This window comes from Thrips palmi, unplaced genomic scaffold (assembly GCF_012932325.1).
Source record: "Thrips palmi isolate BJ-2018 unplaced genomic scaffold, TpBJ-2018v1 HiC_scaffold_10, whole genome shotgun sequence".
Classification (NCBI taxonomy): Eukaryota; Metazoa; Arthropoda; class Insecta; order Thysanoptera; family Thripidae; genus Thrips; species Thrips palmi.
In genome coordinates this window covers 333,519-345,646 of record NW_023144621.1, presented here as the reverse complement: position 1 = coordinate 345,646, position 12,128 = coordinate 333,519, and the positions used below count along the sequence as shown (strand labels likewise).

General features: G+C 44.9%; 2 protein-coding genes across 2 annotated transcripts in view; one reads left to right on the top strand and one right to left on the bottom strand.

Annotated features, from left to right (window-relative positions):
• Window positions 1-12,128, top strand: part of LOC117646678 — a 586,045-nt gene that overhangs the window by 286,555 nt on the left and 287,362 nt on the right. The window lies entirely within an intron of this gene.
• On the bottom strand, window positions 122-4,650 carry LOC117646104. The gene is made up of 4 exons (XM_034386813.1): window positions 4,499-4,650; window positions 3,140-4,409; window positions 978-1,256; window positions 122-902 (listed from the first exon to the last, which is right to left on the bottom strand). The coding sequence occupies exons 1-4, from the start codon at window positions 4,633-4,635 to the stop codon at window positions 270-272; spliced, it is 2,319 nt and encodes a 772-aa protein (XP_034242704.1). The 5' UTR covers window positions 4,636-4,650; the 3' UTR covers window positions 122-269.

Here is a 12,128-nt window from a genome sequence, read left to right as displayed (position 1 = left end):
TAAATATCCCACCCAAGTAATTTTTAGTACTTCTGGAAAAGGCCAATGAAAGAACTTTAAGTTTGCAAAGCATTAGTTGAAAATCATTACAATTTTATTGACTTAAAACAGAACTTTCTGACAGAGCTTAACAAATAGTTCTCACAGCATTGGACACTCATGGATTTTATTTATCACAAAGTAATTAGAAGTAAGGTAGTGATAAAATATCTTAAATACAACATTATTTAAATTTGTACGTTTACTTGTATTACTCAAAAGATAATATGTTATTTTCCCACCATGCGAGAAGTCTGAACACAAAGTTGCAGATCATGAGGGGCAGCTATCCTTGGTCTCTTGGGTAGGTGAGCATATGTAGGTTCATCAGTCTTATTCCCCTTTTGGGTGTTCCCATAACAATGTTCCTGCTGGTCCTGGTCCAATGCGGCAGTCATGGCATTGGGTGGTCGGCCACAAAATTGGGCTGTCCTGCCTCCAATATAAGTTGTGCGCCGTGCTGGTGCTGTTGATTGAACAGGCATATTTGAGAGGTTTTTTTGGCGGATTCCAATAGCAGAAACACCAGCTGTTGATTGAACAGGCATATTTGAGAGTTTTTTTTGGCGGATTCCAATAGCAGCAACACCACCACTTTTCCCAAAGCAGTGCATAGCTGACAGGAGGCTTGACTGAGACTTGCTGACTGATTCATTATTTTTTATAAAGCTCTCAATTGGCCGTAGGAAAGTGGCTGGATCTGTCCTCAATGAAGAGCTCCAGCTTGAAAAAATTTCTGAAAGAGCCATCTCTGTCTCCTGAATTATTTCAGGGGAAATCTCATCCACATTGCTCCTAACTTCATTCAAATTGTCTGAAGACTCAACCAATGTTTCTTCTGCCTCCAAGCTACTCTGAGGCTCCTGCAAAATTTGAACATTAGCTTAAAAACATAACATAATTGTAGCCAATGTCAAGGCAGAGATGTTAAATGTTACCTGAATTGTTTCTGCATTACTATTTTCATTGAAGATACTTGAAAACCATTCTTCAGGGCAATTGTTATGTCCATGTGCAACCTCAAAGAGCACTCTTTTCACTGCTGGGTTGTCACACTGAAGTAATGGATGGATCACTGAGCTCGTTAGCTTGTACTTCATCACAACAGCACACAGATGTTTGCAAGGCCTGCCAGATTTTCCAGCCTCACAAGAGCAAATTTCATAGTCCATGACAACATAATTTGTAGTACCTTTTGTCAAATTTTTGACAAGGTATGAGGCATTTTTTTTAAGAAGTCCGATCGTGGAACACGACCGATGCCGATTTCCTCCATTTTTTGGTCAAAGGTAGTCCTTGTGGGTCTAAGAAAGGCCACAAATTTTTTGGGCCGAAATATGCACCGTTCAGATTCTATGGGCAATTTTCGTTTTCTCTGACAACTTTTCACATAATATGGCCAAAATTGAATAATCACCTTTCTGAGGCCTCTATGCACTCGATTGAGCTCAAAATGTGGTATCTTATGTAAAATCACGCGAGGAACACGAATCCGGTGCCCGTTTGTTGATGGGACAACCCAATTAGATGTTATGACTGTTTTTCAGGTTTTGTAGTGGTTTTTACTTTTCTTGGGGTTTTGGTGTTCGGCATCGATTTTCGCCAATCCGATGAGTGGATTTTATAGATAAAGGACCAATCTATCATACTACGAGATAAAAAGTTTGTGTACGCCGCGTGAAAAGCAGTGGCGCTGCAAAAATTGAAAAACCGTCATTTCTGGGTAGTTTTAGATCAGATAAGCCACCTTTCGCGTGACCGTCTCCGCCCCATATTCAGTCTACATATTGTCCCAAGTGATGTCAGAGTTGGTGTGAAATTTCACCGCTGTAGCTCAAGTAGTTTGGAAATGGCAGCTTTCTAAAGTTTTGCAACCACGTAAGGCATTTACTTTAAGTAGAATTGCGGTAAATGCGAAGACTTGTCACAGATCGGGTAATAAATGAGATAGATGAGTGCGTCAAAGTTCTCTAAGCGTAATTTTGGACAAGGAATCCGATTTTGCTGGTACGAAGACCCTAGGCGAACTCTGAAGTTGGAAAAAAGGCCATTTTTATGTGGTTTGCACGTTTTGCAATCACGTAAGGCATTTACTTTAAGTAGAATTGCGGTAAATGCGAAGACTTGTCACAGATCGGGTAATAAATGAGATAGATGAGTGCGTCAAAGTTCTTTCAGCGTAATTTTGGACAAGGAATCCGATTTCGCCGGTACGAAGGCCCTAGGTGTACTCTTAAACTACGTTTTCGTGCAAACCACATAAAAATGGCCTTTTTTCCAACTTCAGAGTTCGCCTAGGGTCTTCGTACCAGCAAAATCGGATTCCTTGTCCAAAATTACGCTTAGAGAACTTTGACGCACTCATCTATCTCATTTATTACCCGATCTGTGACAAGTCTTCGCATTTACCGCAATTCTACTTAAAGTAAATGCCTTACGTGGTTGCAAAACTTTAGAAAGCTGCCATTTCCAAACTACTTGAGCTACAGCGGTGAAATTTCACACCAACTCTGACATCACTTGGGACAATATGTAGACTGAATATGGGGCGGAGACGGTCACGCGAAAGGTGGCTTATCTGATCTAAAACTACCCAGAAATGACGGTTTTTCAATTTTTGCAGCGCCACTGCTTTTCACGCGGCGTACACAAACTTTTTATCTCGTAGTATGATAGATTGGTCCTTTATCTATAAAATCCACTCATCGGATTGGCGAAAATCGATGCCGAACACCAAAACCCCAAGAAAAGTAAAAACCACTACAAAACCTGAAAAACAGTCATAACATCTAATTGGGTTGTCCCATCAACAAACGGGCACCGGATTCGTGTTCCTCGCGTGATTTTACATAAGATACCACATTTTGAGCTCAATCGAGTGCATAGAGGCCTCAGAAAGGTGATTATTCAATTTTGGCCATATTATGTGAAAAGTTGTCAGAGAAAACGAAAATTGCCCATAGAATATGAACGGTGCATATTTCGGCCCAAAAAATTTGTGGCCTTTCTTAGACCCACAAGGACTACCTTTGACCAAAAAATGGAGGAAATCGGCATCGGTCGTGTTCCACGATCGGACTTCTTAAAAAAAATGCCTCTAACTGTTAGGGCGTTCAAGCTCCTCACACTCAAGATCCGTCAACTTTTCAGGACGTATGTAGAATCTTGACTTCACTTGGTTTATTGCTCTGTTGTTGATGACATCAATAATTCTGTTCTGGAGGTAGTTGTCATAGCGTGTCAGGATAAAATCACAGAGTTGGACAGGATTGAAGGCCTTGAGTCTGTGAAACACTTTGTCTTTGAGAACCTTAATACCAGCTTCACATATATTATCTGTGTTGTGTCCTCTAGTGATTAAATTTGATCTCATACAAAGAGCCCATTCAGATGCACGAGGGATGTATTTCTGTAGATGTCCCTTTACTTTTGGGTACTTGTTCAGTTCTTCACTGTCCATTGCGTCTTTCAGACGACAGGCAAAAGTCTCCTCATCTTCAGCATAAACAAGATCTTTGAATAGGTAGAAGAGCTCACTTCTCTTATCCTTGGGTACATTCTGCTCCCTGGCCCAAACAAATCTCCAAAAAGCTTGTAAAACATGAAACAGACAGAGCAATAAAATGCAAGTCATGAATGACATTTGCAGGGCATTTCTTTCAGCTGTGGCATCATCAGTCATTATTAATTTTGGACCAATAGATGCACCTCTCCCATAAAAGGCCTTCTCAGGTAACAGTGTCTTCCAGAGTTCCAATGCAGCACTAACAACTTTTTCACTTTCTGATGTTGTAATGAGAACACCAAGGGGAAGTCCTCCCGCAACAGATGATGTGAGCATAAGAAACACTCGACAATTTAAACTGTCCATGGAGCCAGAAGAATCAACAAACATTATTTCTGAAGATGCCTTGATCAATGTGTGCACTCTGCTCATCAAGGGAGTACAGATGGCAACCACCAAATGATTGTCAACAAGTTCCACTTTACAACAAACAGAATTGTTTGCTTTGTTGTAATCATTGCAAAATTTATTCAGAGCATCTAGCATTTTGTCACCACACTGAGGTCCATACCCTTCTATAGATAACTTTGTGAAAAGTTTGTATACCCAGAAATTGCTTGGGCATATGGAGGCATCTGCTGCTACTTTAAAATAATTATCACCATATTCCATCTTTCGATCAAGTTTGTGGCACTCAAGAGCTGACAAGGGGGAGTGCCCTTTTTTAAGCAGGTCAGTAAATTTTTGTTCTGTTTTCTTGGATGGCCTTCTACGTCTTAATGCATCAGCTGCATGAACTGGGTGATTGTGGCAGTGATTCACTTTGATGACACATGGATACTTTTTCAGCAGCATATCTGAGCTCCTAGAATAATAAGGAAAGTTGCACATACATTTTTCCAGCCTACATAAAATTTCTTGCAGGGAGAGCAACAAGTTTGGCAGTTTACTCACCATTTCATAGTAGTTTGCTTTATGGTAATACTAAGAGATGCAGGGCAGTCTGTATTTTTGCTATTTATAATCCTCTTTTTTTTACTGTCTGATAGTGGCTTGGATGAGGTCGATGAGGATGGCTTGGACCTGGGCATTGTGTTGCGGTGGCAGCGATACACACGCTGTGAACAAATAAATAATGGATATTAGCTGCAACAGAAAAACTTTCTTCTTCACATTATAACCATTATAAATTTAAAAGTTAATTATATTAAAATATTATTTTAATTCTAACAAAAATAAAAAGTTCTGATTGCACACAAAGAAAAGAGATGGGCTCAGTTCACCTCCTGAAAAAGTGTCGACAATATCATATTAAATATTTATTAATAGTAAAACCTCTATATCTGTGTTGTAGAGGGGGTGATGTGGGGTGGTGGGGGCTCGAAGGTCGTAAGCGGATATTAATTATTTAAACGATTTATAAAATTTATTAATAAATATTTAAGATTTTTATTAGAGATTTCTGTAGCCGAGTAACCGAGTGCCTGTACTCGTTTCCGACTCCTGGCCGAAGAAGCGGTGAGGCTACGCTGGCGATGGTATGAGAAATTCACCAGTGGCGGTGAGACTACGCGGGTGACGATATGAGAAATTCACCAGTCAGCGCCCCGGGCGAGCTTGTGGTGAGTGGCCGGCGCGGGCTTTTTGAATTCACGCCTTACGATAAACATAAAATCGGCCCCACTGCAGCACTGCCATGTCGAAATCGTGCATCCTTCGTTGCGTCCCCTGCACCACACTCGCCGTGCAGAGGCGAATCCAGAGGGGGGAGCACGATGATATATCAAAAGTTCCCTGCCTACAGGGGCAACATGCGACTTTTTTCTTCACCGCTGAGAGCCTAGAACAAAAGCAAAGTGCGATCTGCCGGTAGGAGCCCACAACGTACCTCTTTAGCGATGTCAGGCTGAACTGTGCCTGTGTTGTGTGGTTTTGCTGGCAGTTGGCACTGGTTGGCAGGGCCCGGACCCTCGGACCACTGTTATTCCACCTGCGATACAGACCATACTTTCTGCGCAATACAAATTTCATCGCACTTTTCTGTGATGATCATTGCAAAAAGGTGTGATGAGCTAGAGTATCGCAGAATTTTGCAATGATCATTGCAAAAAACTGCAATGATTGCAGACTTTGAGTTGTCATCATCGCATATTTTTGCAATACTTCCGCAGAAAGTTGCGATGATCATTGCAGAATTTTGTGCGATACAGAAGTCATAGCATCTCAGGAGCAATGACTCGTGGGAATCGCATTTCGGATATCATCGCGCGTTTTTGTGTTGAAAGTATCGCAACTTGGGTTACAGTGACCCAGGGCCCCGCTGCCTAAGGCCTAAGTGTGTTTCCGCGGGGTCGCCTGCACTACTGCGGCTGGACGCACCCACAGACAGTCTGTGTACGTGCGCCACGCCGACGGGCAGGGGCGCACGGTCGCAGCCCGGCCAGACCATTGAACGTGACCCTCGTTGCGAAGCGTCGTCATGGGCGTGATGGTCTTCCCTCGTGTCAGGGCGTTGGCCAAGGCGCAAAGCGGAGGCGGGAGCACACCCTCCTGCTTCGCGACACGGGCTCGGCCCTTGCGTTGTTGCCACCGCCACCTCCAACGCCGTGAACGGGAAGCAGGTGTTTGCATAGACTGCACAGTAAAAAAAGATTCGCCGATTCGGTGACGTCTGGGCGCCAAAACGAGAATATTACAAGAACAGCAACACCCTCAAACTGTTCTGGCGGCCCTCTGTTCGTTTCGGCGACGCTCGGTCTAGTTTCGGTGGCGCTCGGTCCGTTCCGGAGCGGCCACCTCACCAGAACGGCACTGCAGTCACCCTCCCGCCAGCGACTTTTAATCGTCGTATTAATGTGAAATAGGACACAAAACAAGTCAGGGGCTGTCAGTAATCATTCGCGTGACTCATCAAAGCGTAACGTTGCCGGCGGGCACGCACAAATATGCACCAACAGCTCAAAAACAGTTGTTGTGGTCATCCTAACCTCTTTGGCGGAACACCACCTGGTGACAGACCGTCGCCGGGTTTGTAGGGGTACCCGTTTCGGTGAGATTGGATATAGAACGACCACCAAAACAGCGAATCTTTTTTTACTGTGTGATTCTGCCTTCACCACGCACAGGGCATTTCAACATGCAGGGAGGGGAGAAGTGGGGAGGAGGGGGGGGGGGGGGGCTGGAGAGCTATCTGGTGAGGAACTCACGTGGGGAGCCCGCATCGCGATATCTCTCTTTCGTTGTGCAGGGATCGCGTATTGAAAAGATAATTTCTGCCGACCAGGGCCCTGGTCATCGGGTGCAGCGGGTTGCATAGCGCTTGCCATTCCACACCCCCACAAAATTTCAGTCCTCTTGGGCAGTGGGTATGGAAACTGAGAGCAATCAAAGTTTTTTGCTATTTTGCTCTAGACGTTTTTGACCAAATTGCACTTTCTTTACTGAAATGCTCCGGAATTCTCGTCCTTTCGATGAAAATTGGCACCCGAACGTAAAATTGAGTGGCAAATCTGAATCTGCATGCAGAATCTGCAAGCAGTCCATCGTTGATAAAAACGCACTCAAAGCCAAAAGATAACTTTTTGGGCATTTTACAACCTTTAATTTTCTGCCCATCCCGGAATCTAAACTGGACCCGTTCTGAGCGGGAAGGGAAATTATTCCTCAGACTACCTAAAAACAAGCGGCTCGAGTTACTAGGGGTGGGTATGGTTTGGGCGCTGCAGTGCTCGCAACATTGACAACTGCTGAATGTTCAATCCAATGAGATCTAATCGATCGCTGCGTCTGACAGCAATTTCGGGACTGAAAGTCGAGAAGTGCAGTCCTCAACCACCGGTTTTCAAAAAACATCTCGAGGGAGTACTTCAGATAGTACTCCAGAGACATATTTTTCGGTCCCAATCCATCTTAGCTCCATATTTCACAGACCGTAAGTAAGAGATAGGGAAAAACTTCCTAAAAACAACCTGCCGGAAATCCAATTTTGAACAAAAAATCTTTATGCAAATTGCTGTCAGACGCACCGATCGATTAGATCTCATTGCGTTGAACATTCAGCGTCAATGTTGAGAGTACTGCAGCGCCCGAACCATACCCATACCCTCGGTAAATCAAGCCGCTTAGGTAGTTGTCTGAGGAATGATTTCCCGCGTAAGACGGGTCCAGTTTGGATTCCGAGATAGGTAGAAAATTAAAGGTTGTAAAACACTAAAAAAAATGTCACTTTTGGCTTGGAGTGCGTTGTTATCAACGATGGACTGCTTTGGAGTCGATTCTGCGTGCAGATTCAGATTTGCCACTCAATTTTACATTCCGGTATCAATTTTCATACCTCAGGACCGAAAAGAAGAGAATTCCGGAGCACTTCAGTGAAAAAGTGCAATTTGGTCAAAAACGACTGAAGCAAAAGAGCCAAAAACTTTGATTGCTCTCAGTTCCCATACCAACTGACCCAGAGGGCTGAAATTATGTGGGGGTGTTAACCTTTGGGTAGGTAGCATTAGAGCCAAAAATGAGCAAAATCGTCAAAGGTCTAGTTTAGTTTAGCTTTAGTTTTACCAGTGGAGGATACACCAGAAAGGAGAAGGGCTGCAAGTGAAGAAGTTAAACTATAGGCGGCAGAAATTATCTTTTCAATGCGCGATCCCTGCACAACGAAGAGGGACATCGCGATGCGGGCTCCCCACGTGAGTTCCTCACCAGAGAGCTCTCCAGCCCCCGCCCCCACCCCCCTCCTCCCCACTTCTCCCCTCCCTGCATGTTGAAATGCCCTGTGCGTGGTGAAGGCAGAATCAGTCTATGCAAACACCTGCTTCCCGTTCACGGCGTTGGAGGTGGCGGTGGCAACAACGCAAGGGCCGAGCCCGTGTCGCGAAGCAGGAGGGTGTGCTCCCGCCTCCGCTTTGCGCCTTGGCCAACGCCCTGACACGAGGGAAGACCATCACGCCCATGACGACGCTTCGCAACGAGGGTCACGTTCAATGGTCTGGCCGGGCTGTGACCGTGCGCCCCTGCCCGTCGGCGTGGCGTACGTACACAGACTGTCTGTGGGTGCGTCCAGCCGCAGTAGTGCAGGCGACCCCGCGGAAACACACTTAGGCCTTAGGCAGCGGGGCCCTGGGTCCGAGGGTCCGGGCCCTGCCAACCAGTGCCAAACTGCCAGCAAAACCACACAACACAGGCACAGTTCAGCCTGACATCGCTAAAGAGGTACGTTGTGGGCTCCTACCGGCAGATCGCACTTTGCTTTTATTCTAGGCTCTCAGCGGTGAAGAAAAAAGTCGCATGTTGCCCCTGTAGGCAGGGAACTTTTGATATATCATCGTGCTCCCCCCTCTGGATTCGCCTCTGCACGGCGAGTGTGGTGCAGGGGACGCAACGAAGGATGCACGATTTCGACATGGCAGTGCTGCAGTGGGGCCGATTTTATGTTTATCGTAAGGCGTGAATTCAAAAAGCCCGCGCCGGCCACTCACCACAAGCTCGCCCGGGGCGCTGACTGGTGAATTTCTCATATCGTCACCCGCGTAGTCTCACCGCCACTGGTGAATTTCTCATACCATCGCCAGCGTAGCCTCACCGCTTCTTCGGCCAGGAGTCGGAAACGAGTACAGGCACTCGGTTACTCGGCTACAGAAATCTCTAATAAAAATCTTAAATAATTGTTAATAAATTTAATTAATCGTTTAAATTATTAATATACGCGTACGGCCTACGAGCCCCCACCACCCCACATCACCCCCTCCACAACACAGATATAGAGGTTTTACTATTAATAGATATTTAATATGATATTGTCGACACTTTTTCAGGAGGTGAACTGAGCCATCCCCTTATACAAGGAACAAAATAGTGCATATCTTAAGAGAAAATAGTACACATTACGTTTGCACAAAAACCTTTACGGCAAGAGATGAAAAGTCAATACGAGTGTGAGAGTGTACAAAGTGCTTACAAAATTGTACATATACATTTAGCGTGGGGAACGGAACAAGCCCGTTATTTCAATCCGGCAGAAGAGCCTGCGCAGTTACGTAGTTCGATGTGGTCTGGAAAGGAGATACAAACCACGCCGCATTTAAAGACAATCGGCTGTAAATAGTATTATATAAATAAACACTCGCGCTGCTCGCTGGGGGCTCCGCCCCCAGACCCCCGCATGTGTGGGGCGCGTATTTTTAGTAAGTCCGTGGTGACCAAAGGAAAATTTTCTTATGAAGTAACTGTACTGCTTTTTGGAAGGGTCTATTTAACTGCTTTTGACCATTAATTTTTAAGGTACTATTACTGCCCAAATAGATAGCTTGTATTGTATTGGCTACAGTGGCAGTCAACGGCATTCAAGGTCCGGAAAATATTGAAGACTGCTTTGACAAGAATAAGATCTGTGTTCATTATGGTCTATGTGACCGAAGGCAAAACTAATGGGCCTCTTTTGCGTCTTTAATTTCTGATTTCTACAGATTTCTCCGGTCAGGTTTAAGACGCAATATATTACATGGCTTTTACTGCTTGGAAACGGTTGTACTTTGTTCAGTTTAGGCCCATTTCATCGTTTTGAAGATGTTGCCGGTGACGGGGACCCGATTGCGGCACAGTTTCGGAAATGTCACGACCAGACCTACCGATGGGGCGAATAAAAATTTTTAATCGGTCGGTCCCCTTTTTTGAAGATTGAGTCGATTTTGTTGAATTTAGGCCTATTAAATCGTTTTTTGAGGATGTTGCCAGTGACGGAGACCCGATTGCGGCACAGTTTCGGAAATGTCTCGACCAGACCTACCGATGGGGTGAATAAAAAATTTTAGTCGGTCGGTCCTCTTTTGAAGATAGAGTAGATTTTGTTGATTTAGGCCTATTATCGTTTTTAAGGATGTTGCCGGTGACGGAGACCCGATTGCGGCCCAGTTTCGGAAATGTCTCGAGCAGACCTACCGATGGGGCGCATAAAAATTTTTAGTCGGTCGGTCCCCTTTTTTGAAGATTGAGTGGATTTTGTTGAATTTAGGCCTATTTAATCGTTTTTGAAGATGTTGCCGGTGACGGGGACCCGATTGCGGCACAGTTTCGGAAATGTCTCGACCAGGCCTACCGATGGGGCGAATAAAAATTTTGAGTCGGTCGGTCCCCTTTTTTGAAGATTGAGTGGATTTTATTGAATTTAGGCCTATTAAATCGTTTTTGAAGATGTTGCCGGTGACGGGGACCCGATTGCGGCCCAGTTTCGGAAATGTCTCGACCAGACCTACCGATGGGGCGAATAAAAATTTCAGTCGGTCGGTCCCCTTTTTTGAAGATTGAGTGGATTTTGTTGAATTTGGGCCTATTTTATCGTTTTTGAGGATGTTGCCGGTGACGGGGACCCGATTGCGGCACAGTTTCGGAAATGTCTCGACCAGACCTACCGATGGGGCGAATAAAAATTTTCAGTCGGTCGGTCCCCTTTTTTGAAGATTGAGTGGGTTTTTTTGAATTTAGCCTATTTAAATCGTTTTTGAGGGTGTTGCCGGTGACGGGGACCCGATTGCGGCACAGTTTCGAAATGTCTCGACCAGACCTACCGATAGGCGAATAAAATTTTCAGTCGGTCGGTCCCCTTTTTTGAACATTGAGTGGATTTTGTTGAATTTAGGCCTATTTTTATATATTATTATATCGTTTTTAGGATGTTGCCAGTGACGGAGACCGGATTGCGGCACAGATTCGGAAATGTCTCGACCAGACCTACCGATGGGGCGAATAAAAAATTTTAGTCGGTCGGTCCCCTTTTTGGCCCGTCCCGTTTATTTGAAGATTGAGTAGGTTTGCTCGGAAACGGTGAGAAATTTGTTCCCCTTTTTTGTAGATAAAGTAGGTTTTCTCGGAAACGGTGAGGAATTTTCAAGTTTTGGGATTTTTCCCAATTTTCCCATAAAATTTGGAATCGAATGGAAAAAACCGCAAGTCTCTACGACCACTCCTTCACCCCAAACATTTCTATGAGTGAGTGAGTCAGTGAGTCAGTCGGATTGGGGCTTTATAGGTTGGCGCTAGTGGTGAATAAAAATTTTTAGTCGGTCGGTCCCCTTTTTTGAAGATAGAGTAGATTTTGTTGAATTTAGGCCTATTTAATCGTTTTTAAGGATGTTGCCGGTGACGGAGACCCGATTGCGGCCCAGTTTCGGAAATGTCTCGAGCAGACCTACCGATGGGGCGCATAAAAATTTTTAGTCGGTCGGTCCTCTTTTTTGAAGATGGAGTGGATTTTGTTGAATTTAGGCCTATTTAATCGTTTTTGAAGATGTTGCCGGTGACGGGGACCCGATTGCGGCACAGTTTCGGAAATGTCTCGACCAGGCCTACCGATGGGGCGAATAAAAATTTTTAGTCGGTCGGTCCCCTTTTTTGAAGATTGAGTGGATTTTATTGAATTTAGGCCTATTAAATCGTTTTTGAGGATGTTGCCGGTGACGGGGACCCGATTGCGGCACAGTTTCGGAAATGTCTCGACCACCTACCGACCGATGGGGCGAATAAAAATTTTCAGTCGGTCGGTCCCCTTTTTTGAAGATTGACTGGATTTGTTGTTGAATTTGGCCTATTT